A 27,185-nucleotide genomic window follows, 5' to 3' on the forward strand; every position below is an offset into this window, starting at 1 on the left:
GCGGGTACCCAAATATCTGTCGAATGACTAAATAAGAAACCTTCGTCTCAAATGCATAGAGTTACTACCAAGAACTTGCGAACATACAAAACTTTAGTGAAGTGAAGTCACTCAGTCGTGTCCGACTCTTTGTGACCCCACGGACTGTAGCCTACCACGCTCCTCCGTCCATGGGATTTTCCAGGCAAGGGTACTGGAGTGGGGTGCCATTGCCTTCTCCATACAACTTTAAGACCTCGGCATATGACCGCTTGGAACGTGAGCTTACACCATTAGGGCCTCTCTCAGACTTCCCGCTCTTAGAAGACATACGGTAGCGCTTCCGCCCTCACTCAAACCCCAGGGAAGGAGGGGCGGAGGGTTTATGTCATCACCCTGCGACCGCCTGCCCCTAGACGCGCCGGCTGCTGGCGCAGCCCTTCGCTCGCCCGGCCTCCCCCTCCCTGGTTCCGCGCTCTGGTTCCGCCATGGAATCCAACAAGGATGAAGCCGAGCGCTGTATTAGCATCGCCCTTAAGGCCATCCAGAGCAACCAGCCGGACCGAGCGCTCCGCTTCCTGGAGAAGGCGCAGCGGCTGTACCCGACGCCGCGAGTTCGCTGTGAGTGTAGGATGCCGGAGACGCTGAGGGGACATTAGAACTGATGGGGGGAATACGGGAACGGACCGACGGGAGCAGTTGGAGGAGGGGGAGGGGTGGCGAGGCGCGGCTACGCCTGCGCACTGAGACGCGCGGTGGCCTTCGGGAGGTGTAGTCTTTGGCTCCCACCCCTCTCCGGGATACTGGACACTTGGTGACAGGGGCAACGGTGGCTTTAGCTTTCCAGGTGCTTGCGGAACCCTCTGAGATTTGGAGTTCCCAAGAATGAGAGGCTCTGACAGATGGGGCGAAAGGAACTTATATGGAAGCGAAATCGAACTACTTTTCCCAAGGGGCCATTCGGTGGCCCAGGGCCATTGCCGGCCTGGGAAATATTATAGTTTAGGAAAATAAACATAACTCCTCTGAAGGAAGAAATAAGTTCTAGAGAAAGAAAGAGGACTTCTGACCTTCGGACGGCCTGAAAAGTCATCTCCGTATGTTCACTCCCTGGCATGTCTCCGGGCTAGGGTCAAGGACCACCCTCACCAGACTAGAGCCTGCCTTTTTCCCATTCCACACACCCCCTCACTCCCTCCTGGAGCCTCTTCTCCCGCTTGCGAGATTCAGAGCGATGGCCTCCACCACTCCCACCTACCCTCGCGCCCGAGAGTCCGTCAGTGGGCGGCCGTATGAGCGGCTGGACAGCACCAGGCTGCTAGGCAGCCCTGGACTGTTTCCAAACCAGAGAGGGGACAGTGAGGCTGTCTGTACTACTCACTCTATCCAGGAAGCCTTTCTTTTTTTTCTTTAACCTACGTCTTCGGGGTTTTTCTTCACACGCTGGAGGAGAGAAAGAGGTAGTTCATTAAAAATACAGAGTTTGTACCTGCAATTACCACTAAGTAAACTGGCCGACAGCAGGTACTCAGAAGACGGGAGTTTTCATCCTAACGGCTACGCTGTGATCTTTCTGAGCTTGGGTTTCCTCAACTGGAAAATTGGAGGGCTGGCACAGATAATGTGAATAACAATCATACCCAAAAGGGCTTTTCACTTTAGACAGCTCTTTCAGTACATTTTTTCTCTTGAACCTGCCCTGTCAGGGAGGCAGACCAGATCATTATCTTTGTTCTGTAGATAAGCAAATACCTCAGAGGCTAGGGACTTGTCCAAGGTTACACAGCTAGAAACTGGAACGTTTTGTGAGGCTTTACATGTTTGCTAAGGAATAAAATGAAACTGAACAGCAGCAGTTAGCTTTCTAACCCTTCATGCCCACATTATGAAACTGAGAAAGGGGAGTAGTGGTGGAAGAGGCAGTCTAGAATGCCTGAGTTTCTCTCCCTCCTGACTCTGCAGGTTTGGCCTGTTTGCTTTAGAGAGAGTTTCAGTCTCTATTTCCCACAGCTCCTGAGGTAACCTGCTCAAGGAACTTTTCTGTGAAATCACACTCTGTAGGAGGGCGCTCTGTATAAGGGGGAACGAGGGCAGCTCCCAGACTGACTCTAGTACTTCTGGAGGTTCAGAAACAGGCAGCCAAGAATGGATGGTAACAGCATGGCCTGTGGAACTCTTCTGTTACCAGGGCCCCCTGGTACACTTCAAGTGCTTGGATGGTATCCTTCCTGGGCCACAAGTACTGGAATCTGCTCAGACAGAGGCGTGACCTGCTGCATATGTGTCACATTCATATTATTCTGGAAAGGGTAGATGCCTCTCAGCTCTCTATAAACTTTACCTTGTGCCATTTGCAGCCCTGCACTGAGCTGACAAGGATGTAGGGGTGGTTTAGGCTTGAGATAGGGAAACCTTGGTTAAAAAATACTAGGTAGTTGTCTGCACTCGATGTTTAAAGTTTGAACTCATTCCACATACTCATTTAATGCAAAGACTTCTTTGTTTTTGTTTGCCGAGTCTCTGCTTGGTGCTAAGTGGTTATAGAAGGATTGGTAAGATGTGATCATTCACGTTAAGGAGCTAACATCTAGTGAAGGAGACAGTTACAGAAAAGATGATATTGCAAACTGTAAAACGAGAGCTGTGATTAAACAGAAATGAAACCCAGTGTTAGATGCTGAGAACCTCTGGGTGAATGTGAAAAATTCAGTCCCTGCCCTTCACGAGGTGGAGGGGAGTCTTGGGGATAGGAAGCATGGAGAGTAAATTATAAGTAGTCTCATGACAGGGATGTGAAAATGATGCTAGATCACAGTGAGAGAAGGCTTCAGGTAGTAGGATAAGAGGCCTCATTTTAACTGCACTTCAGAGGAGAGTAAGGGGCTTGAGAAAGGCATGTGGGGGGAAAGATATAGAGGCTGGAAGTTGTAAGAGATGTGGGGAAGAGACTGAGTGTAACAAGATGTGGAGGCCGTGGAGGTGGTAATTTGAGTGTGGAAGGGACTATGGTTGAAAATAGGATGGGACCAGACTGGGGGAATCCTTTCCTGCCATACCAGGATATTTTCACTTTATTCTGTAGTTAGTGGAAAAATGACTGAAGTTTTTGATAGCAGGTGGAAAATAGGGTACTGATCTTAAAACAACATATAGGGTTATTGAGTGGGAAGAGAGAGTCAAGGCAGAAATCAGTTGGGAGGCAATTGCGTGGCGTGGGTTAGGAGTTACAAAGGCCTAAGGTAAGGCAGCATGGATCAGAATAAATTCACTGGAGGAGAGGTGCTGAGGCTTCTGTAAGAAGGATACTGAGGAGAAATGGGGACTCAGAATCCAACCCTATGTGATCAGGAAGAAACCAAGCTAAAGAACATGGGTGGGCAGAGATGGGCAGAGTGCAAGGTGCTGGTGGGATGTTCCAAATAAGCTGTCAGGTTGGAGCTCAGGAAAGAGCTCCCAGTTCCAGCTGAGAGTCTCGTCATCAGTTGGATGGAGCTCACTGGAGTCGTGCCTGGCTGAGGTCACTGTGGGAAAGTGTGAACGTGTAGCAGAGGTTACTGCAGGCACAGTCATTGCCACATCTGCCCGTAGCCAATGGGGAGAGACAGGAAGCAAGAGGTGAGATGGAGCAACAGCAGAAGAGGCAGTCCCGGGAGGGAGCAGCGGCCAGGTAGCCATGGAGCCCTGTGTCAAGGAGCTGGTGAGCAGCCCTGTCAGTTGCTGCAGAGGCCACATGGGAAAAGGGCAAGTCAAGAAATGAAAGGCAGAGAATCAAGAGCATCAGAGGAGGATTGGTCTTGGAGACGTGGAAGGACAGACAGGGAAAGGTTAGGAGTGAGAGGAGGCTCAGAGAAATCTTGAAGGGTCCAAGGACCTCACAGTGAAAGGGTCCAAGAGGACTTGAAACTCTGCTGCAGGAGGTGGGATGGGGAGGCACCAGGGGCTGGACTGATGTGCTCTGGAGCAGGGGTGGGGCCCTGAGGTAAAGAGTCACAGGGCAGGGGAATAGAGTCAGTCGGTCCCTTTCTGAGAGTTTATATCCAGTCCTGCAGCCTGGTAAGCAGTGGCTTCGCCTTGGGCTTAGCGACAGTGGTGGAAGGCACTGCGTTTTCCTGGGAGCTGTTAAGAACATCTACAGGCCTGTGTGTTTCCAGCATCCAGAGTGAAGGTTAGCCATGGAGGACAGCTCGGCTGCCTCAGCTTCTGTGAAGCACCTGGCACAGACTGACGAGGTTCAAAATGAATAGCCGCTAATGTCCTGATCTGGGCTCATGAACTGGCTAGCCCCGGGAGCAGGCTGGCCAGGGAGGTTAGGGGACCCAAGGTCGGGGGCTGGGAGGCGCCAGGGCTTCAGAAGGTAAAGTCTCAACACTCAGCAGGCTGTGGACTGAGTTGTAACCAAGAGATGTCAGGAAGTCCCAGACTCCAGGTCCATGCAGAGGCTGCCCAAGGTTCTGGGTGGTGCCGGCTCTGGGGTTCAGGCTCAGTCAGGGAGGCCAGCACATGCCAGCTCACTCATTTACTGTTTTAGCTGGGAGAAGAGAGGACAGGCCACTGAGAGGGTTTGGCATTCAGGGTCTGGGAGTGAGGGGTGTTTTAAGACTGGCACGGTCCAGAATGTGGAGCTGTCTGTTCAAGTTGGTCAGCCTTTATGTACCCCGTTGTGCACTCAGTCCTTCCATTTATCTTGTTTTGTTGAATCTTCTTTACCCTCCTGAACAACCCTGTGAGGGCAGGGACTGTGTCTTCACTGAGGAATTAGGTAACTTAACAAGGCCACGTGGCTAATTAGCAAAGGATCCAGACTGTGCAGCCCCGCTCCCAGGCTCTTCCTCTAATCTGACCTCCATCTCCTGACTACTTTGAGCACTGCAGGTACCTAGAGAGCCTGGAGAGGATGTGTTCGCGGTGACACAGTGTTTGCTGGAGGCGGTGCTCAGTGCTTTGGAGGCATTCATTCATTTACTGTTTCAGCTGTCTTGCGGGAGACCCAGGTTCACATGGAGAAGCTAAGTTGACTTGTCCAAGGAAACACCGCTGTCGAGCAGCAGGGCCAGGTTTGAAGCAGGCAGTCTGATCTCCAGTCTGGGTTTGAGGAGGGGTCTCCTCTAGTAGCTTTGTCTGTACAGATGGTCTCACCTCCACCTCAGTGGCTCTTCCTCCCAACCCAGCTTTGGCCTCTTCCTCCAGTTTCCCTTCTTTCTGTCTGCCAGCTTTTCTGAGAAGGGGCAGAGTTGGGATTTGAACCCAACCCTGTCTGTCTAACTCCATCACCACATTAAGCTATTCTGTTGCCCACTATTCTGTGATTTTGCTTCCCAGGCGCTGTGCTGTGATGGGTGTAACAGTGAGACAGCATGGGGCAGTCATATCCAGGGGCTGGTGGAGGGGTTGTCCTGGCCACAAGAAAGTCTTAATTGTTAGCACCCAGAAATCTTGAATTGCCACCTCAAACAGCAATCTTCTGTGTGACCCAGAGCACATTCGTTCCCCTTTGCGTTGTCTTTGTGCAGTGTAGGGAAATTAGAAGGGCTGATTCCACATAACTGTCTAAAAAATCTTCCAGAATCTTCCCTGAAAGGTACCAGAGAGAGTCCATCCCACTTCCTGGCTGATGCTGCTGTGTATCTACAGTAACTGAATGGCCAGTCATATTTTCCTGAGGGCATCAGCCTGGACCCCTGAGGCTTCCAGAGAAATCAAAATAAACAACCTCTTTAAAAGCCTTAGGAAACCAGCTGGGAGAAGAGAGGACGGGCCACTGAGAGGGTTTGGCATTCAGGGTCTGGGAGTGACAGTCCTGTCTTGATCAGAATCACTTTGTTGGTTTCTACTTTTGCCATTTCCTTGGTACCCAGCATAAAACTGGAGCCTGGGATGGCTTGACATCTCATGGTTATAGCTGAGTCCAGAGCCTACTGGGTGCTGAGACTTTGGCTCCCCAAGATGTGGAGTGCCCTGCCCACCCCCCACCTCAGTCACCTCACCTCCCTGGCCAGCCAGCTCATCAGCCCAGGTCACAGTATCAGCAGCTCCTCATTTTGAACTTTTACTGTATGTCAGTGTCTGTGCCAGCTAGTTCCACGTCTCATTTTATCCTCATCTACTGCGTGGGGAGATCCCCTGCAGGAGGACATGCCAACCCACTCCACTATTCTTGCCTGGAAAATTCCATGGGCAGAGGAGCCAGAGGAGACTGGCGGTGGGGTCATGTGGTCAAGAGAGTTGGACGCGGCTGAGCACACACGCTCACACACACACTGTGAGGAAACCGAAATTTAGAGAAGTTTCACCAATCCGCCAGAGGTCGGAGTGTTAGGCTGAACTGAGATTCGAAGCCTGGGTCTTTGGGAATGCACTTCTTTCTCAGAACAACATGGCTGGAAGGGGCTTCTCCTGCCAGGCTCATGTGGTCTGGGATGGCAGAGTAGTCAAGAGCATGGTTTCCGGAGCTGGACATCCTGGAACTCGATTGCTGCCACTCACCTTGGGTAGCCATGGGCAAGGTGATCAAACACAGCTCCCCCCTTATAACAGGGATGAGAGTGATGAGACCCAGCTCCGAGGCCACTGTCAAGATTAAACGGGCGAGGACTTCCCTGGTGGCGCAGTAGATAGGAATCTGCCTACCAGTGCGGGGGACAGAGGTTTCATCCCTGGCTGAGGCAGATCCCACATGCTGCAGAGCAGCTAAGCCCAGGCGCCACAGCTGCTGAGCCCCCGCCCTAGAGCCGGCGCGCCACGGCTCCTGAGCCCGGTGCTGCAGCTACTGCAGCCTGCGTGTCTAGAGCCTGTGCTCCGCAACAAGAGAAGCCACCGCAATGAGAAGCCCGAGCACCACAGCTAGGGAGGAGCCCCCCCCCCTGCAACTGGAGAAAGCTTGCGTGCAGCAACGAAGACCCGGCGCAGCCAAAAAATAAATCATTAATTTTTAAAAAAAGATTAAATGAGCGAATACATGCAGAGCTCCGTGTCCAGGCTGCTGACTCACGCTGAGCGCTCACCTCTGTGGCTTCCCTCCGAGCACCCTCTTGGGCTTTGCTGCAGGAGTCCCTCCACCCCCTCATGCAGGGCCAGCTCACCTGTCAGCCTCTGTGTTTGTATCTCCCAGCTTCTGACTCAGAACATGCAAGTGTTCAAGTAGCGCAGCGGTGGCTGGGGCTCAGGATACAGTGGGCCACTCGAGCCCCAGTGCTCGGCTCCCTGGAGCCCAGCTCTGGGCCTCCTCCAGGCCCACATGCATCGTAGTGCCTGGAGCCCAGCAAACACCTGGCATATTTGAAGGAAGTTGGGGACCAGCCAGGCTGCACTGCTGCCCCTCCTCTGCACGGAGGGGTCCTGGGTCCCTGCAGTGGCCCAGATGCCTGGATTCCCAGGGTGCTGTTCCCCAGACATGACTCAGGGGCTCAGAGCTGGCTTTGGGCCTGTAATGAGTGGGCACAGGGGACTCCTCCCAGAGACATGGGCCTTTCCTCATTGAATCAAAAGGCACCAAGGACTTGTGTTTGGATATCTGTGAGCCTCTCTGAGCATGACCGCTAATGCCCTGTACAGACTGTGAACCCTGAAGCAGGACATTGGGCGTGGCCAGCCGTTTGAAGAAGGTAAACAGTAGCAAGCCATGAGCACAGCAGATGTGTGTCCTGAGCCCCACACACCCCTGCCCCCTGGGGCAGCATCACTGCTCCCTGTCCTCTCCACAGCTGAGCGGGAGGAGGCCTTCCTCCCAGTCCCTGCTGACTCTGATGGTCCTGCCAAGTGGAGCCCCCTTACAGAGCACTTTGCCCATCTTGGCACTCAACAGAGGGTGGCTGTTACACACATTACTTTGGGATTTTAAAAACCTAAAAGATTAATAGTTTATTTCTGTGCTGGGTTTACCCTCAGAACTGTGGCTCCTCAGAGAGCAAGTGATTAGCCCCTTAGCCCCTCAGGCCCAAGTCAGGAAAAGATCAAGCTATGTTGGGAAGAAGAGTGGGCGGGGTGCAGGGGTCCTGGGATCTCCCAGGGCCAGGCAGGCCCTCAGCCGTTGCTGGAGCAGGAACCCTGAACAGTTGTCTTGCTTTTTGCACAGCCCTGATCGAGTCCCTCAACCAGAAACCACAGCCTGCCGGCGACCATCCCCAACCCACAGAGGCAACTCACGCGACCCACAGGAAAGCAGCTGGGGCCAACGCGCCCTCAGCCAACGGTGAGGCGGGAGGAGGAGAGAGCACCAAAGGCTACACCGCTGAGCAAGTAGCAGCCGTGAAAAGGTAGAGGACTGGGCAGGGGGAGGGCCAGAGCCTGGGGCTTGGGACGTTTTCACATCTAGAGAAGGCTTCCTGCCGCCCATCGTCCACCTCACTTGGGAGGACCTTGAGGCTGGAGGATGCTCAGAAGCCGGGCTCACAAGGCCCTCTCCTATTTCCCATGAGGGCCTGGAGTCTAGTGTGGGCCTTGGGGCCCTGCTGTCCCCTGCTCCCCCTGCAGCCCACAGCAAAGGCTGGAAACCGCTGATGCTGCCGGCCTCCTCAGCCACAGGCCGGCAGATCCCGGGCCTCTTACACAGCCCCATTTGTCAGAGATGAGGCCTGCTCTCCCCTCCAGATACTCCCCCAACCCACACTCCTGCCCCCAACAAAGACCCTTTCAGATCAGAGCCTGTGCGGGGTAGGGTGGAGACAGGGGGCGTTATCCCTCCAAGGCTTGGGCAGGCTCAGCACAGAGCAGCTCACACCAGGCCGAGACAACCCAGCCACGGCTGCTCAGGATTGGATACTCCTGCTCACATTTCTCCAGAGGCCTCCCCACCAGCTAGCCTTGGGAGTCCCTCTGCGGTCACTCCCCCATGGTCCTGGCTGCTAGTGAAGATGTTGTCAAGCTTCAGGCCTGTGTGTGACCCAGTGTGATGATAGTTTCCCATAAAAGTATTTGCTGAATTGACATCTTTCTGACCAGACAGGACTTTGACCAGACAAGCCCATGGGTTGTAGGCAATAGGAACTGGTGATGGGAATTTTCCTGGTGGTCCTGTGGCTAAGACTCCACGCTCCCAATACTGGGGCCCAGGTTCGACCCCTGATCAGAGAACTGGACCCAACATACTGCAAGTAGGAGTTCAAATGCTGTGCCTGAGACCCAGCGCAGCCGAATAAAAATAAGCACTAGAAAGACAGAGAGACCGACTGTGGGCCGAGAATCAGGGAGTCTCCAGGGACCCCAGGAGTAAAAATTAGAGGCAGAGAAACAGCGTCTCTTCAGAGCCCTATGATGGGTGGACAGACACCTTCCACATCTGGCCTGTTTGCCCCTCAGCTTCGGATTGCCAGGATGGCAGAGCTGCCCAACCCGGGGCATACCTGCCCTTGGGCAGAGGCCCCTGACTGACAGTCCTTCCTAGGTGCCTGCAGCAAGGGTGCTGTTGTTAGCTCAGGGAAATGGTTCCTGGCCTAGCAGAAACAGCAGCTGCCCCCTCTTAAATCCTAAATATATTCTTGCTGTCTCCGCTGGGTCTGTCCTGCTGGTCCCCCAGCCTGTTCAGAGCTGAGCGCCCACACTGCTCTTTCATCAGCCACCTCCCTTCCCAGCCTGGGCCCACGAGAGCTCCCTCGCCAGATTCTACTCCCTCCTCCTCCAGGGTCAAGCAGTGTAAAGATTACTACGAGATCCTGGGGGTGAGCAGAGGGGCCTCAGATGAGGACCTGAAGAAGGCCTACCGCAAACTAGCCCTCAAATTCCACCCCGACAAGAACCATGCACCTGGCGCCACTGAAGCTTTCAAAGGTAAGCTGACCCAGGTTCCTGTGTTTGGGTGTTCTGATCTCCTATCCTTGGGAGGGAAGGAGGGGCTTTTCCTGGAAGCTGCCTTGGACCCAAGTCCTCCCAGCTCAGGAGGTGCTTTTGGGAAGAAGGCCCTGTGGTCGCCTCCACCCCACAGTCTCAGAGTGCAGTTGGCACTGCTCCTCTCTCTCCTTCCCCCTCCCTCCCCGGAGTTACAGCGCTGGAGCTGAGAACCAGTGCCTTTGCCAAGGTCCCATGCTGATTGAGGGGCTGAAGGAGGCCTCCTGACCCACCTGTGTCACTTCCATATCCTGGGAGCTTGAAAATTGTTTCCCTGTTCTGAGAAGCTGGGTGGCCTCCTCAGACCAGCAGCCGCAGCCAACCCACCCATCTCTACACACACACCCCCACACCCCCACGCACACACCACGCACAAGCGCTCACCTCCAATAGGGGACATGGCAGTCTTTCTGGACTCAGGGCCTGTTATTTCTGGGGAGGGGGCTTCAGTTCTGGCTGAAAACATAAGCTGCCCTTTAATCGATATTTTCATTGAACACATCAGGCACACAGGCCGGCTCTGTGCCAGTGCTGAGTTGCTAGGCCTGCAGTTCCACAGACATCCCTTCTCTTCTCTCACACATGTCTGTCCTCCACAGGACCATCATGGTCTTAGGCTCACCTCCCTCTGGGGTGTGGTGGCTAGCCCCCTTCTCCGGCCCAGGCAGGGTGCTGTGCTGTACCAGGGCTATGACCATCGCCAGGTGGGGAGCCCACACAGAACAGACCCCCAAGACCCCGTGTGCCTCTCTCGGGGCCACCCCAGGTGCTCCATCCAGGCTGCTCAGGGTTGGTGCCCAGTGGGGCAGTCTGCAGGCATCTTCCCCCACTGCCTGTCCGCCAACCCCGGGGCAGAAGGAGAAAGGAATGAGGAGGCAAGGTGGCTGGGGTTAACGTTTCTCCAGCCCTGGCCTCGGGGCCCTGTCACAGTGGAAGGAGGAGGGGCATTCTCATTCTCAAGGGTTGCACGCCATGAAGCAGAGGCAGCTTTGACCTGCTGCCTTGAGGGTGTGGGCCGCTGGAGGAGGAGGAGAGACTTAGGAGGGCTCAGAGCTGGGGCCTTCCAGGCACAGGCTTCCCCACCCCCAGGAGCTCTAATGGGGGCCGGTCCGAGGAACCGCAGCTGGGACCTGGACCCCAGCGAAGAGAAGGCTCGCCCCGGCCACACCGCCAGCAGTGGAGTCTCTAGTGCCTGGGGGCCTGGCCCCTCCTGGCAGTTCCTGCTCTCCGGTTTACAATAGCCCGTCTCGGGTTTGTTCGCCCTTGTGTTGTGCTGTGGTGACTTGAAGATTACATACCCTCCAGAACGGATGCCCCATCCCACCAGACACCCCAGGAGAAAGGAATGAGGAGGAGGTATTTTGGTGGTTTTCATAAAGTCAGAGAGCAGACCTGAAGCGAGACTCACCTGGGTTTGATCCTGGCTCTGCAGCCTCAGACCTGTGTGAGCTTACACCTAACCCCCCTGAGCCTCCGTTTTCTCATTGGTAAAACGGAGATGAGCTCTTAGCAGTAAGTAGGGGAATGCCCATAAAGGACCCGATCGATAGAAAAAAGTGGGCCATCATCGTGTGGTGGAGAGTGAGGACCCCACCCAGTCCAGGCTGCCCCGATTCATTCAGAGGTGTTCCAGCACCCCTGCTCCCACCCCACCCTCCGCACCCTAGAGCACCACTTGAACACCTGAAGGAAGTGAGCGCTTGGCCACCAGGGGCCTGCCCCCCAGCATCCTTGGGCCTCACCTTTCTGCCCCTCTCTTGCTTCTAGCCATCGGCACAGCATATGCGGTACTTAGCAACCCAGAGAAAAGGAAGCAGTATGACCAGTTCGGTGATGACAAGGGCCAGGCCGCCCGGCACGGCCACGGGCATGCGGACTTCCACCGCGGCTTTGAGGCCGACATCTCCCCGGAAGACCTCTTTAACATGTTTTTTGGTGGTGGCTTTCCATCTAGTAAGTTTCCCTGCTCTCCCCCACGTCCAGGCCTCCCTGGTGGTGATGGTGGGAGATGGGATGCCAGCCTCGCTCCCCTTCCCAGCAGCCCTGCTCCTGACTCAGTCCCTCTGACCCCCAGGTAACGTCCACGTCTACAGCAATGGCCGCATGCGCTACACGTACCATCAAAGGCAGGACCGCAGGGAGAACCAGGGTGATGTGAGTGAGGAAGGGATGGGCACGGGGAGAGTGCCTCACCCAAGGGGGTGAGGCCTGGAGTGGGGAGTACCTTGCTATCCTGTGACAGCAGTACCCCACATCTCAGCTGGGGAGCTAACTCGGTCCCCCCATTGCCATTCCACTAAAGGACACCAGAGGGAGCCACACTCCACAGCACCCACAGCGGGAGTTGGGTGTGATGGCCTCTGCTGGGAAATGGAATGCAGAAACCTCCCTACTTCCAGGCAGGTTCCAGTGTTAACGGCCTTCGTGAGGTCTATATGTTCTTAAGGTAAAATGATATTTTACCAAGCAATGGAAGGTTAAACTTCACAAGAGAATTGTGAAGGATGACAACATAAGGGTGGGTCTTCTTGCTTCTCTTCAGTATTCTTTAAAAATGTATACAAGAGCTGTAACAAGACAATGCATCAAACATCCTTTGAGTGCCACAGATTATAAGAACAGGTGGCTGACTGAAATTAAAGCAGTTAGCTAAGATTAAAATACTGTGGACAGTTGCAGAATATTTAAAATTATACCAGGCAGAGGGTTCTCTTTTGCTCTGATAGATAATGTGGCCTTCTGTTTTTGTTTATTCATTTTTTAAACTTTTATTTTGTGTGTATTTAACATACAGAAGTTTTTTAAAATCACAAATTATCACACACTGAACAAATTTATTTTATAATTTCTCAACTGGCAACTTTTAAATTGGTAATACAGTCATAGGGTTCAGAATTCAGAAAGGCAGATATAGAGAAGGCCTCCTTCAAGCCCTGCCTCCCATTCCTCTGAAGGCAGACACTTCTGCTCGTCTTTTTTTGTATTCTCTCACAAGTAAATACGTATACCCACCTCCCACCCCAGTGTTTAACCCCAGTTGCTGCTTTGTTTTTATTTGGGGAAACTGGCAGGTAGAGGGGTTTCTGTATTTGGGGGCCCATGGGAGGGACTGGGGGAGAGAGGCATCGAGGCCTGTCTGCACAGGCTCCCACCACCTGGGCCCCACTCTGGCGCTTGCTGCCAGCGTTTCGCCCCACCAGGTTCAGCCTGGGTGACCATTGGCTCTTCCCTCCAGGGTGGGCTGGGGGTGTTTGTCCAGCTGATGCCCATCCTCATCCTGATCCTCGTGTCAGCTCTCAGCCAGCTCATGGTGTCCAGTCCACCCTACAGTCTGAGCCTAAGACCGTGAGTACCTGCCGCTGGGGTGAGTCCAGGGTCGTGGGTACACGGTGGGGTGGGGCGGGAGCTTTGGAGTCTTAGCCCCGACCAGGGGCCTTCCTTCCCATCCTCTTCCAGCAGGTGCCTGATCAAATTGCAGAAGCTGCTTAGAATCAAGAAAACAGACCTTGTTAAGCTGAGGTGCTTGATCTTTTTTAGGATCATAGTCCCCTAAGAAAACGCAGTGAAACCTGCGGCTCTTTTCCCTAGAACGCTGCGCGTGCACACCGTTTTGCGTGTGGTTTCACAGGTTTCATGACACTCTCCCCATCTTACTGCTGGCCTCGAAACAGGAACCTCTGTTCTTCCATTCCGCTTGAGGGCCCTGAGACCATGAGAAGAACAGAGGCTCTAGAGTCAGAGCAAGGGTCACTTTGAATCCCAGCTCCTCTACTAACTAAGCAGCTCTGTGACCCTGGACTAGTTATGTAACTTCTCTGAGCCTTTGTTTCCTCACCTACAAAATGGGAATATCTGCTTGTGATAATTAAATGAGTTATACACATAAAATGCCAGGCTCGTTAGAAATGCTTGCTGCTGCTGCTGCTGCTGCTAAGTCGCTTCAGTCGTGTCCGACTCTTTGTGACCCCAGAGACGGCAGCCCACAGGCTCCCCTGTCCCTGGGATTCTCCAGGCAAGAGCACTGGAGTGGGTTGCCATTTCCTTCTCCAATGCATGAAAGTGAAAGTGAAGTCGCTCAGTCATGTCCGACCCTTACCGACCCCATGGACTGCAGCCTTCCAGGCTCCGCCGTCCATGGGATTTTCCAGGCAAGAGTACTGGAGTGGGGTGCCATTGCCTTCTCCGAGAAATGCTTGCTAACATTTGTCAAATGAATATACGGTCTCAACCACGATGGTGAACTTGGGCAAGTTATTTGCCCTTTTAAGGCATCAGCTGCCCTCATTTATTTCTAGCACCTGAACAAGTATCTGATATAGAGCTAGAAGCCCAGTGCTCCCACCTAGCGGCCGGGCCTAGCCTGGGAGCCTAGCAGGATCCCTCTGAGCCAGCAGGGGGCAGAGTCGGTCCACTGGACCCACACCAGCCAGCACAGGCTCTCTGTGGCCTGATGCCATCCTTTTTCTCTGTAGCTAGAGAGCTGAGAGGCAGGAATGGGCAGACAGAAGCTGTCCTCACCAAACCACTGACTCCTATCAGCACATAAGAGGCTCTTCCCTGAGCCTGCACGGATGTATGCTAAGTCACTTCAGTCACGTCTGACTCTGTAACCCCATGGACTATAGCCTGCCAGGCCCCTCTCTCCATGGGATTCTCCAAGCAAGAATACTGGAGTGGGTTGCCATTTCCTCGTCCAGGGGATCTTTCTGACCGAAGGATTGAACCTGCATCTCTTATGTCTCCTGCATTGGCAGGCAGATTCTTTACCACTAGGGCCACCTGGGAAGCCCTGAGCCTGCAGAGCCTGCAGTTGGAGCTAGAAGATTCCGAGAGGTGGAAGGATACAGCGCCTTAGAATCCTTCCTGTCATTTTGTTCCTAAGCCTCTCCACTCTGGACTGGGAGCCCCTGGATAGGAGGGCAGGCCTTCAGCAAGGATTGGCTTAGGGGATGAACAAGGGAATGGAAGCACGGGGAGCTCAGGTCACACAACTCATCACAGGTGGAACCTGCACTCACCCTGGGTTCCCTGCTTCCCTGACCAGGTCCTCCCAGAGAGGGGCTGCTCCCCAGAGGCCCCAGGCAGCAGTGTGGTAAGCAGAGAGCTGGAGGCACACCTTGCCGTGGTCTGGGCCACTCATACAGGAGGGAGCCTCTTTCTTTTCTCTAGAGCAGCAGGGAGCTCCTGCTCTAGCCCCTACCCCGTGACCTGTGTGGCACCTTCTGTTGGGGGCCCCAGTCATCCCTAGCGATACCTTGGGTCTGTGGACCCACTCCCACTTTGCGCTTGGTCTGTTTCTGGCCAGGTCGGTGGGCCACGTCCACAAGCGAGTCACTGACCACCTGAACGTCGTCTACTATGTGGCAGACACGTTCTCTGAGGAGTACACAGGCTCCAGCCTCAAAATGGTTGAACGGAATGTGGAAGACGATTATATTGCCAATCTTCGAAACAACTGTTGGAAGGAGAAGCAGCAAAGTAAGTTTGTGTGTGTTTGTGTTGGGGGGGGGTGCACAAAGCCTGAGAGCTTGGAAGAAGGCGGCACTGCTCCCCCGTGATCTGTGGGCCGAGCGCCTGGCCCTGCCCTGCGCCAGCCATGGCCCAGCCGAAAGCCACCTACCACCCCTGTGTTTCCCTGGGGCTAGGAGCCAGGGGCCACCTGGGGATTTCTTCCAGCTTCCTATAAATCACTGCAATCAGCCTGTTGTTTGGCTGCCATAGGTAACTATGTAGAGAGAAACTGGGGCAAATCTCCTGGCCACTCGCTGATTGGACATCTGGATCTATCTGTGGGGCCCTGGGGCAGTCTGCCGAGGATGACAGGTCCTCACCTTGGCTGGCCTCACCTGTGCTGTATCAAAAGGGGCCTCTATCCTGCTCCCCAGCGGGAGTCTACCCTAAAGGGATTCTGCCCCTGTCCCTGGGCCCGTAACTGCCCTTCCCCTCCAGCACAGACCACGCTGACATCGTAGCAGCCTTAGAAGCACACCCCAACTTGTCCCATTGCTTTGCAGAGGAAGGCTTGCTGTACCGGGCCCGCTACTTTGGTGACACAGACCTGTACAACAAAGCACAGAAGATGGGAACCCCAAGCTGCAGCCGACTGTCAGAGGTGCAGGCCTCCCTGCATGGATAGTCCTGGGCCAGCCGTGCCGCCGAGGTCCAAGTATGAGCCAGGGCCTTCTCTGCCTGGCAACTCCTGGCAGCTCTGGTCTTGGTCATGAGGCAGAGGAGGGTATGAGGAGGGAGGGAGGGCGCCCAGTGATCGCGCGGTGCAGTTTCCCTGTCCTCAGCCTGACCCCAGCCTGCAGAGTTGGGAGTGCCCTGGGGTGAGTGGGGAAACTGAAGTCTGTGTCAGCCCTCCAGGGTGCCTCCATGCCACGCTACCCTGCCCCCTGGCTCCAGAACTGAGGGGTGCCCAGGGCTCACTTGGTCTACTCCAGCCATGTGGTCCCCCAGGGCCCTTTCCCAAGTGTTACAGACTGTTACCTGTGCCCTGGCATCTAGGCCGCCTGGTATTACTGGTCAGTCAGTAGCCCCCCGACATTCCCCAGCAGACACCAGGATGAACCACGTGGGGATGGGTGAGCGGACAGCCCTTCCTCTTCCCCTGTCCTTCCAGGCAGGAAGAAATGTGGTGCTCGTGGGAGGGAGCCGACAGGCTGGGGGCAGGAGAGGCCCTGCCCCCAGACTGGTGCTAGTCTGGCTGGATCGGAAGCACTCTGAGCAGCTCTTCACCTGGCAGCTGCAGGCATCTGACCGCCCATGCATCTCACCTGTGGTCTGAGGAAGGGAACAGAAGGTCACGAGTTCAGGGTCCAGTGGACAGAGAGCCCTCAGCACAGAGGAATGGGAGGAAAAATTACAGGTGGTGGTAGCAGGCTCCACCGCGCCACCCTCCCACCTTTCCCCCTGGTACAGCAGGCTCTGTTCCCAGCATTTGCTGGAGGGGACAGCTTGGACCAGGCCCAGAGGAGTGTGGGCAGAGCTGGTCAAGGTTCCTTTTCAGCTGGTGCTCTGCCCACTGCCTCTTCTGCCTGTGTCCCCTCAGCTGCAGGCTCTGCTCTGAGGCCATTCGCTGATGCCGCTGGGAGAGAGGAACAGACTGCAGGGCCTAGGACTTGGCTTGTCGGTGGGGGCTAAGCTCCAGGCTCCGGGACACATAACTGCCGGGCTAACTGTTACCACTCTCCTCCCCAGACTATGAAATCCCTGGAGAATTTTTGGTGACATGCACTGAGCCAAGGTGACGGACTATACACTTAAGGAAAGACAAAAAAAGAAAAAAAAATTAAAATGGAATTGGAGGCCGAACGCTGCACAACTGCCCTCTCTCTCACCCAGTAAATGCAGAAAGCTCTTAGGACAGACAGGAAAACCTGCCACGGGGCTGCTTCCCTTCCTCCCAGGGCTGGCAAACGCTCGGGCTCCACCTCCACGTCAGCTCTCTCCTAGGATACAGAAACCATGGCAACGAAAGTAGAATGTAAAACTTGCAGCAAATGTCTGTGGGAAGGGCTGGGGGAGGGGGCGCCCAACTGCCTTTCCTCCCCCCTCCCAGGAGCCACCACCAGTCACCTCAGTGGAAGCAATCAGTGTTGGCCAAGGATAAAGAGGAAGAGGAAATAGAACTCTCCATAGAATGTAATTTATAGATGCGTGTATATGTATATATCTATTTATATGTAAATAGCACATATAAAGATATATAGAGAGAGAGTCTACTTTTTGAAACTATGCAGGGATTTGGTTAGGTTGTTGAGTTGATTTCTTGCCTGATTTAGAAAATGAGGCCTGTTTGGGGAAGGGAGCCTGGTCCTTCAAAGGCTAGACATTAGCCATAGCTGACAGCAGAAGGAAAGTTGGGTCACAGCTTCTAACGTTGCCCTCAAGCCCAGCCTGTTTTTGATGGCAGCAGTAATCATGATAGCATAAATCTGTAGAGAATTTGGAAGGCTGCCAACGTTATGATTAAACTGGAGGGGAACAGGCCATGGGGAAAAGAAGGTGCCCCTAGGGCCAGGTGCCAGGTCAGTATTGTGTCATGGTAGAGGCCCCAGGTGGCCCAGGGGGATGAGCCCACCCACCATAAGTTTGGTCAGCTCAGGTGGGCACTTAGTCCTGGCGTCCAGGAGCCCCCTTCCCCCTACCACCAAGAACAGCAGGATTGGAGAGGGGAATCAGGTTCTGCCCGACCACCTCCCCACTTAGTCCCTACGTGAGTTTTGCCTTATAGGTGCCCCCAGGCACAGCCCCACTGTTGCTACTGGTTTTTCCTAAGTCATGGACCAAGGCTTCAGAAGGCTTTTTTTCCAAGAGTCAACCAGGTGGCACCCAGGACCCTGAGGCAGCAGCCAAATCCTGAAGAAAGTCCATGACCATGGGCACCTCTGTCTACTCTCCAAGGACATGATGCCACCCGGCCTTCTCTTGCACTTTGGACAAAGCATGAACCAGAAGGTTTTCTTATCGTCACCTTCAAATGAGGATTTTTCTCAAAACAGCACTTGCTGCCAGGGGAAGGGAGGGAGGTTTTATTTATTCCCACAGTGTATACGGGGCCTTTTGGAATTACCATTTTCCCCAAATTTTCCTCTCGTGGTGGGTGTGTCAATTGAGCCTGCCATCCTCCGAAGCCTTACTACCCCAAACCAAGCTGCCAGCCAGGAGGGGGGTCACCACCCTCCCAGAGCTTCTCTTGGCTCTTTTTTTAAAAGTCTCCCAACAAGTAGGATTCTTGCTGGGAAAGGAAGCTTGGTTAAGAGATGTCAAATATGGTTTTTAAACAAGGTCCTGCCCTGTGATGAAGCGGCCGCCCCAGCCCAGAGAGATGCTCAGAACTGGATGCGGATGAGAGCGCCCTGCCTGCGGTGGCCCCGGTGCTCTGCCCCGACCACCCCAACCCTCTGGTCTCGGTAGATGTCCCTAGACAGGCTGAGCCATGTGCAATAAGAACATAGATCCTGATGGATCCCCTGAGAAGCTGTATTTCTTGAATTAGAATTCTGAAATTGTATATCTATAAATACATGTTTATTATGTGATTGGTGGGTCTGTGTTGAGCAAGGGGCCCAAGCTCGGAGGGTAGAAGGGGGGTACAAGCACCTGTTGCTGCTGACACTGTCCTGCCAAGACCACGAGGAGTTTGGTGGCTAGTCGGAACGTCCCCTCACCCCAGCTGACAGCCACTTCAGTCACAAGTGTTGTTCCAGGGCTGATTTCCATCGCAACAAAGGGTAAGCAGCTCAGTTAGGCCAGGACCCAGGGGGGGTCCCTGGCACTAATCCAGGGTGCACAACCTGGGCCTCCCCTTGGTCTTACCCCTCTGACTATCAGGCCTATGGTGAACACAGCAGATTCAAACCTCCCTTCTCCCCAGCCTGGAGCTCCAGCCCACCCTGGATCCAGAACAAGAGAAAAGTTCTCGCAGTTTCTTTCCATCTCTGGGTGCACAGTCTTCCCAGCCATCCCTGCCACACCGTCCCCACAGCCCACCCTCCTCCCCCATGGAAAAGTTAAAAATGTGGCAGCCTCCGTGAATGGAGCGGCAGATCTGCCCGGGGCCTCCCAGAGACAGGGCCCGCAGTCCTGACTGGTGGCCTGAGGCCCCTCCTGCCGCAGCTCCAGCCAAAGACAGGCAGGCTGCCCAGTGGTGCCACGGCAGCCCGGGTGCTCATTGGCTGCCCCCACCTGGGTCACCGGCCCGCGCCCGGTCTGCGAGCCACCACTTGTTGGCTGCAGTTGGCAGGGGCGTTGCCAGCCGCCCCCATTCAACCCCCCTCAAGTCCCTCTGCCCTCAGTGTGCAGTTCTGTGAGCCAAAAGGGGCGGGACAGACTCTGTCTGACTGTTTGCTACAAAGAAGAGCCTTTGACAAGTGTCCCCACCCACTGTCAGGTGGCACAACAGGGCCCCGAGTCCGTGCAAGCTCCCGGGATCAGCCGGCTTATCTCCCCGTTCTAGACTTGCCCCAAGGGGCAAGGAGCACACACCCCAGCCTGACTATAGCCTCATCCCCACCCAGAGTTCCTGGGCAGAGTCACCTGGCTGTTGAGAGGTGCACAGATTTGGATGAATAGACTGTTGACACAATGTGAGCTCAGTCTTTACCAAATGTCACACCATGTGGTCTGAGCCAGTCAGCCCATTTCCCAGAGTGGGAAACTGAGACCCTGAGGCAGGGAAGTTTGTCCCCCAAGAGTCTGTGAAGCTGTGCATGTATTTGGGGTTTATGTAGCAAAACAATCAGTCCTTGAAGGGTCAGACCCACTCACACCAAGTAGAGTGGCAGGAGCCCTGAGTTCAGAAGGGTGGGAACGGGGAAAGGCCACGCTAAGGGAAATGAGACTTAATCTGAGGGTCTAGGGCTGGGGACAGGCTGCCCTCGAGCTGTGCACACCTACTCTCTCCCAGCAACGACAAAGGTGTCCACCTGCTGTGCGGGCAGCTTCCCTGAGCTGGCCCCACACTCCAGAGGCAAGACAGCAGATCCGTCAGGTGTCGGTGTGGACCCCACAGCCCAGCTGCATGTACTGGTTGGGTGGCCTTGGGCATGTCACTTAACCTCCCTCTGTCTCAGTGGCCTCATCTTCAAAATGCAGATAAAAAAACCACCTACCTCAGTGGGTTACTGCGAGGAGTAAAAGTTATCCCATACATATTAAAAAAAAAACAAAACAGGTACACAGAAAGGTCTCTGTGTTATCTGTCGTCAGTCGAGGAAGATTCACCAAGCACCAACTGGAGTCAAATCCCACTCCAGACACGAAACCACAAAGGTGACTAAGCCTGGGGCTGCCCTGGAAGAACTTCCGGCCGGGTGGGTGAGCCCAGCATTCAGCAGACCCCAGTAAGCAGACTGACAACAAAGCTGGGAGTGTGGCGGGGTGAGCAGCTCGCAGTAAAGAGCGGCATCTGTGAAGGAGGTGGGCGTGGGCAGGGCTTCGGGTGGGCAGGCACTCTGGCTGGAGGGGACAGGCGGGCAGAGCCCTCGGAAGGTATAGGAGGGAACAGTGCATGCACCAGGTCCCCGGTCTATAGCTGTCAGCTCACCCAGTCAGACCCAGGGGCCTTGGGCAGAGAAAGACCTTCACCAGGAATGAATGAACAAGAGCCCCTGCACCGCCAGAATCCTGGCTGTCCCGTTCACTCAGGGATTCACCAAGCATGTCTGAGCCTTTGTTGCTGCTGGCCCTGCCCTCAGGGAGGCAGCCTTGTGAGGCCAGTTGTACAGGACGGGGGACAGGGGAGTTGGGAGAGAGGTTGGCAAACTTGGAAGCCTATGCTGTGGCATTCACACCATCGCCCTATCCCTGCCCTCTACCCCCTACCCCACCCCTGACCCTCATGGAGGGATGTTTCACCAGGCACAGAGCCCAGGCTTCCTGTTACTTCCAACAGCCCCGCAGCTGTTTGGGCAGGAAATAAAGTTTCAGGGCCCAGACAGGACCAGGGGTGTGACGGGCGTCTTCACGACCCCCACGTCCAGGTAGTCCTCCGATAGTCCGGGAGTCAGGACTTTGCTCTGGAGGAGAGTGGGCAGTCTGACTTTGTTTATTGTGTCCCTCACATTAGTCTAAATAAAGTCCCAGGGGGAACCTGGCTGCCTTTCTTAGCTCTGTCTTTGGCTGGGCTTTTCCTTGGGGATGATGGGGCGCAGTTCCACAGTGGAGCTGGTACTGGTAAGGCCAAGAGGTCAGGCTTAAGGAATTCAGGATTCTGGTCAGCAGCCCCACTACCTGACCGCATGGGTGGTTGCCGTTTTTCTGATGGACACAGTGAAGGGGCCCGAGAGACAGGCACCCAAACAGCGCAGGAGGATGCTGACGGGCTCGATACAGAGCAGGGAAGTGGAGGCCGGAAAAGTGGAGTGAGGTCCTCCTCCTATCTCCAGGTGACCTCCTCTCTGACCTTGCTCCCTGGTGCAGCCCCTACCACCCACCCTTCCCTGACCCGCCACCCTGCTCCTTCTGCCTGCAGCCTCCCTGAGCCTCCGCCATCCTCCTCCCCCAGGAGGCCTGCCCGTGTTTGCACAGCCTGGGCCTGCCCTGCCGTCTCACTGGAGGAGCTCATGTAGTTCTCGGAAGGAGGTTTCACAGCCTGGAGAGGCACGGGCCTGTCTGGGGCCTGTCCATGTGTTCAGTGCTGCGGCCCCCGGCCTGGGCACAGCGAGGCATCCGTGAACACTGCCGAGGCACAAAGGGGCACCCCCAACACCACGGCACCTCTCTGATGGCCACTCATAGCTGTCCCTCTGTGATATTCCCCCCAGCCCTGCCCAGGGTGACCCTCCAGGTAGCTTTGCAGCCATAAGCCCTCTTGCAGGACCAGGGACACTTCTGCCAGAGCTGACAGGGCTCCAGGGAGGGCCAGCATCCAGCTGGACAGATAAGATGTGTGACCCAGCCTGCTATGAGATAAGCACTGAGTGAGGCCTTTCCCTTTTCCCCACCTCCTAAGGGGAGCAGAGTCCTGCTCAGATGCCCACCGCGTCTCCTGTCCTTGCGGGAGGATGGCTGGGCCAGGGGCTACAGTGAGAATCATAAGCAGTGCTCATGCTCAAGGGCACCTCTGACGGCTGTCTGAAGTGTCCCACCCCTAATGGGTGGAAGAGGATGTGTTCTCTGGCGCTCAGGCCTCTGCCAGGTGGCACTACCCACTCCTGGACTCAGACCCGGTTCTGTCCCTGGCTGCCTCGGCCCTGGCCACAGGCCTCAGGGTCACGGCTGGCAGGCTTTGCTACCTGCCGGCCACCAGCCCAGGGCCCCGGGTGCTGAGGATGGCACCCTGGACCCCGTGCGTCAGACCACCTCCCACGGCGCCACATGGGCAGCAACGGTTTCCATGGTATTCCGGGGAAGGGGCTTGGGGCCGCTCCTCTTGGGACTGTGTGGGCCTCAGTCTCCCCCTGGTCCCTCCTCAGCACTGAAGCACTGGGCACAAAGTCCAGAGATCAGGTTTCACGCCTCAGCTGTGAAGGACATTTGTATCAAATTTCATTTGTATCATTTAAAATTTTTTTGTTATAATTGTAAACTTATACATAAAGAAGCACTTTTCATTTGTATCATTTAAACATTTTTGTGACAGTTATCATCATTCCACAGACCACACCGGCTAAGTCCTTGATGTCGACCTCTGTGAACCATGTAGCCTGACCGGGGTGGGCTTGTACAAACAGGCCAACCCAGGGGTTCGGGCCCCTTCCAGACCCAGCCTCACCCCAGGACCTGAGCCTGGGGTTCACGCAGCGGGGCAGGATCCAGGCCACGGGATGGAGTTGTATGACCTACATGTGTTTGTGTTATTAGCTCCAGAGCTGGCAGGCAGAGGCAGTGACACAATCCGAGGAACTGTTGACTCCGCTCAGGGCCCTCCCCACGCCTGCTGCCGTGAGAGCCAGAGGAGCCGGCATGAGGACCGCACGTCCCAGGGCACTGCTGATGTCAGTGCCGGCGGGGGCCTCTCATGGGCCCTCGGGTGACCCTGGGTCAGCTGCCTGGTCTCTGGCATCCTCCGTACCCATTTGTGCAGCCCAGCTTCTAAGGTCCTGGCCTCCCCCCTCCTCCCATGCTCCCTCCCCCTTCCCACCCCTCACTGGGGAAGGTGATGTGTGGGGCGGGAATATCCCTGCCTGTTGGTAAGCTGGGAACAATGACCCCCAAGATGAGGAAGCAAGTTCCCCCTCTTTCCAGCCTTCCTCATCGATTCCTACCTCCTCTCTGTTGTTGGTGCCTGCAGGTGCCAGCATCCCGGGATGAGCTAGGGAGAGCTCGGGCCTATCCTGGGCTCTGGCCAGGTACCCCAGACTGCAGCTCCAGGAAAGGACCAGGGCTCCTGGCGAGGTGCCCAGCTCTGACCCACAGGTGGGGGGATCTTGAAGCCGGATCCCTGTCACACGGGAATCTCAGGCCTGTCCTGCGGACTGGGCACATAAGATGAGGTACGTGGAAGTTCTCTACAAGCCTGGAAGTGCCCCACAAGGTTAGCTGTGGTGCTGGTTTTGGTCCTTAACTTTCCTGAGACAGGACAAGGGGCCTGTGGCCACAATGAACTCCGCAACAAGGGCTGAGACAGACATCAGTGTCAACAGGAACTGGGAGTTAGAGAATTTAGAAGAAGGTGCCAGGTGCTGGGCTTGGGGTCTAACTCCGGGCTGCCTGGGGAGGACAACAAGGACACCCTTGCCCTCAAGGCACAAATAGTGTTGGAGAGGGCAGGCACCCCAAAAAAGGGCCTCATACTGTGTCTGCCTGAGCCCTTGGGCCCCTGTGGGGGCAGGGGATGGGGTAGAGGGGACCACCGGGCATTTCAATTGCCCACTAAACAAAACAGTTCCCTTTTGTTTAGTGAGTGCATTTGGAACTTTGACTGGAAAAGAGATTCCACTAGAAAAATGAATATTGAAAAACCAGAGACCTCATCTAACCCCACAGTTTCACCAGTGAGGAAACTGAGGCCCAGAAAAGAGAAGTGGTTTGTCTAAGGCTGCCCATCACAGTCGGGTCAGAGCTGCTGCCCAGGCTTCTCACCACTGGTCTGCGAAAAAAGAGCCAACACCCCGAGGATGAGGAGGACAAAGGCAAAGCGGGGTGCTGCCATGAAGGTCTGGGCCTCGGCCACAGCAACTTTGACATGACCCCGAGGTGAGGCCTCAGGGCCAGGAGCCTTGTTGAGCAGATGCTGACCTGGGATGGAGAGAAGGGCAAGGCCTCCGCTGCCCGCTTCTCTGACCAGCTGAGAGCTCTGCGGGCGGTCAGCCCCCTCCAAGCCCTCTCCAACTAATCAACCACCTCAGCCCCTGCTTTCCAGCCACCCACCCGCTTCTCCAGGCACTGTCTCACAGTCCTCACTGCAAGTAACTGAGGCAGGCAGACAGGCGCCCCTCTGCCCATTTTACAGTTAAGTGCACTGAGGCACCAGCAGTAAGTGGGCCTGGAACCGAGCCTCCCTGATGTCAGAGCTGTCCTCTCATCACTATTTCCTGCTCTTTTCAATGTGTTTCCTCTGCTCTTCCTCCTCCCCACAACACGGGCTCTGCTCTCACTGCACCTAACCCTGTGCTGACTGGCCCAACCTTGCCCCCACTGGCTTTAGCAAGGAGAGTTGCCCCGACCAGGGGCTTCCCGGGTGTCTCAGTCCACAGAGAGCTACCAGCCTTTCACACAGCCCGGGCCCAGTCCCTCCCCAGGAGGTGAACTTCTGTTTATGGTCTCTTGACTGCAGAGCAGGCTTGGGCCAAGAACTTGGTCCTTCAGCCATGACTGGGTGGGACTAGGCCAGGACATCCAAACAAGCTCCTGACACCTGCCCTTTCCCTAAGATACAGCCCACATTTCAGTGCCAGGGCAACCAACCATCTCAGCTTACCCAGAACTCTCCTGGTTGGCATTTAAAGTCCCCAGGAAGTTCCTCATACCTGGGCAAGCTGGGACAACTGGTCACCCTACTCAGCATACACATACCTAGGGTCTTCATGCCCTCCCCTCTCTCCATTGAACAGGGTCTTCCTTCTTTCTATTCCCCTGATCCCCACTGAGGCCAGTGAGTGGTCAGTCCACTCAATCTGACTGGCCCCCTCAGACTCGGCTGGGGCCTAGCCCAGGCCCAGAGTAGAGTTAAAGCCCAGAGTCTGCTAAGGTGAGCAGAGAGTCTACAACCTACTGGGGGCAGCCTACTCTAGGCCCTGTGAGAGAAATAGCAGAGGGAGCCCACAGAAAGCCTAGTGGGATCCTGGGCCTTGATCTCAACTCAGCTTGATCTTCAGGCTGGGAGGCAAGTCACTCCGGATGACCCCAGGTGGGGGAGCCCTAGGGCTGGAGGCAGGCAGGGCTGCCTGGGGCTCACTGAGACAGCTTCTACCTGTCTGGGCTTGAGGTGAGTCATTTCCTCCCCTAGCTGGTATGAGGCTGGGAGGGGAAAGGAGGGGATAGTATCTAAAAATAGTAGGGCCCAGCCTTGGAGATACCCAAAGAGCTTCTCCTTGGGCAAGGGAGGAGCCAGCTTCTCACCAGAGCTGACACCAGCTGTGACCTCAGCCAGCTGCCTGCATCAGGCCGAGGAGAAGGGCGCCCCCCCACCCCTCCCCAGGCTCAGTGTAGGGTGCTGAGGTGTGGAGGAGGCATCTGGAGGGCTGAGGCACAAGTAGCATTGGGGTAGAGTGGGAGCCGGTACAGAGGCCTCAAGCAGACAGGGCCCGGAAAGAGGAGGGTGAGTCTGTGACTCGGCAGGGACGGCAGGGACGGGATCACCAGCCTGGATTTCCCTCCACATCATCTCTGCAGAACCCGGTTCACGCCCCACCCCTACCCACACACAGAGACACACACGCAGACGCACAGACACAGCCTGCACACTCAGCTGGCCTGTGAGTCACTTCCCTCTAAGAGGACTCATCCCCCTGCTAAGTGAGACTCTATTTCCCTGGTCAGCAGCACAGACTGAGGACCCACTGTGTGCTTGAGCCACACCCTGGGAAACAAGGAAGCGAACAGTAATCATGACTGTCCTTGGCCTTGGGGACACTTTAAGAGGGCCCCTCAGGAAAGGGCAGCACAATACCCAGAGCAGAACACAAGAGGCAGGGAGGGCCCTGAGCGGTGGGACGATCTGGAGTCAGGCAGGCCTCAGCTTAAATCCTGGCCAATCATTTTCTACCCACAGGACCTGAGACAAGTTACTTGACCTCTCCCTGTCTCAATTTTCTCATTTGTATAATGGATGACATATAAGGTCTTCCTCACATGTCAAATACAATATTGCCTTATAGAGTCTCCAAGCAAACAGACCTGTTTCCATTAAAGCTCATGGTGTGAGGCTACCAACTGAAGAAAACAAAAAGGCACTACAGGTTTCAGTACACATTTGTAACTTAAAGACCCAAGAGGATAATAATCTACCTGGCCCTACTTGTAACAGGTTAAGATGAGCAGTGGCGTAAAACTGCATTTTACAACAACAGCAATAGCCACTAGTATGAACACTTCATAGTTACCTCATTTTCTTTAAAAAAAAAAAAAAATTGATTTGTTTGGCTGTGTCGAGTCTTAGTTGCGGTGTATGGGGTCTTCATTGCAGACGCTCGGGTGTCTCTGTGTCTCCAGGCCTCCAGAGTGCGCAGGCTCAGTGGTTGTGGATGGGGGGCCTTAGCTGCCCCGCAGCATGTGGGATCTTAGTTCCCCAGCCAGAGATGGAACCCACGTCCCCTGCATTGGAAGGCAGATTCTTAACCACTGGACCATGAGGGAAGTCCCCCTCATTTTCTCTTGTCCTCAAAACAGCCTCATACAGCAGGAATTATTATCCCCATGTTACATGTGGAAAAATGGAGGCCCAAAGACAGTAACTTGCCTCACATCACACAGGTAGTATGTGGCAGAGACCATGTTTG

The 27,185-nt window shown here is 55.1% G+C and overlaps 1 protein-coding gene across 3 annotated transcripts; it reads left to right on the top strand.

The window, feature by feature from the left end:
• The first annotated feature begins 393 nt into the window (after positions 1-393).
• DNAJB12 (DnaJ heat shock protein family (Hsp40) member B12) lies at positions 394-18,835 on the top strand. Of its 3 annotated transcripts, none has more exons than XM_052639473.1 (9): positions 394-600; positions 8,051-8,231; positions 9,596-9,741; positions 11,566-11,751; positions 11,873-11,952; positions 13,034-13,143; positions 15,104-15,276; positions 15,813-15,964; positions 16,999-18,835. In XM_052639473.1, the coding sequence occupies exons 1-8, from the start codon at positions 468-470 to the stop codon at positions 15,932-15,934; spliced, it is 1,131 nt and encodes a 376-aa protein (XP_052495433.1). In that variant the 5' UTR covers positions 394-467; the 3' UTR covers positions 15,935-15,964; positions 16,999-18,835. The 3 variants fall into 3 exon arrangements, with proteins under 3 accessions (XP_052495433.1, XP_052495432.1, XP_052495431.1); XM_052639472.1 differs by having other exon boundaries at positions 15,813-15,910; XM_052639471.1 differs by lacking the exon at positions 16,999-18,835 and adding an exon at positions 16,421-16,990 and having other exon boundaries at positions 15,813-15,910.
• Positions 18,836-27,185: the final 8,350 nt, after the last annotated feature.

Source organism: Budorcas taxicolor, chromosome 5 (assembly GCF_023091745.1).
Source record: "Budorcas taxicolor isolate Tak-1 chromosome 5, Takin1.1, whole genome shotgun sequence".
NCBI classification, from domain to species: domain Eukaryota; kingdom Metazoa; phylum Chordata; class Mammalia; order Artiodactyla; family Bovidae; genus Budorcas; species Budorcas taxicolor.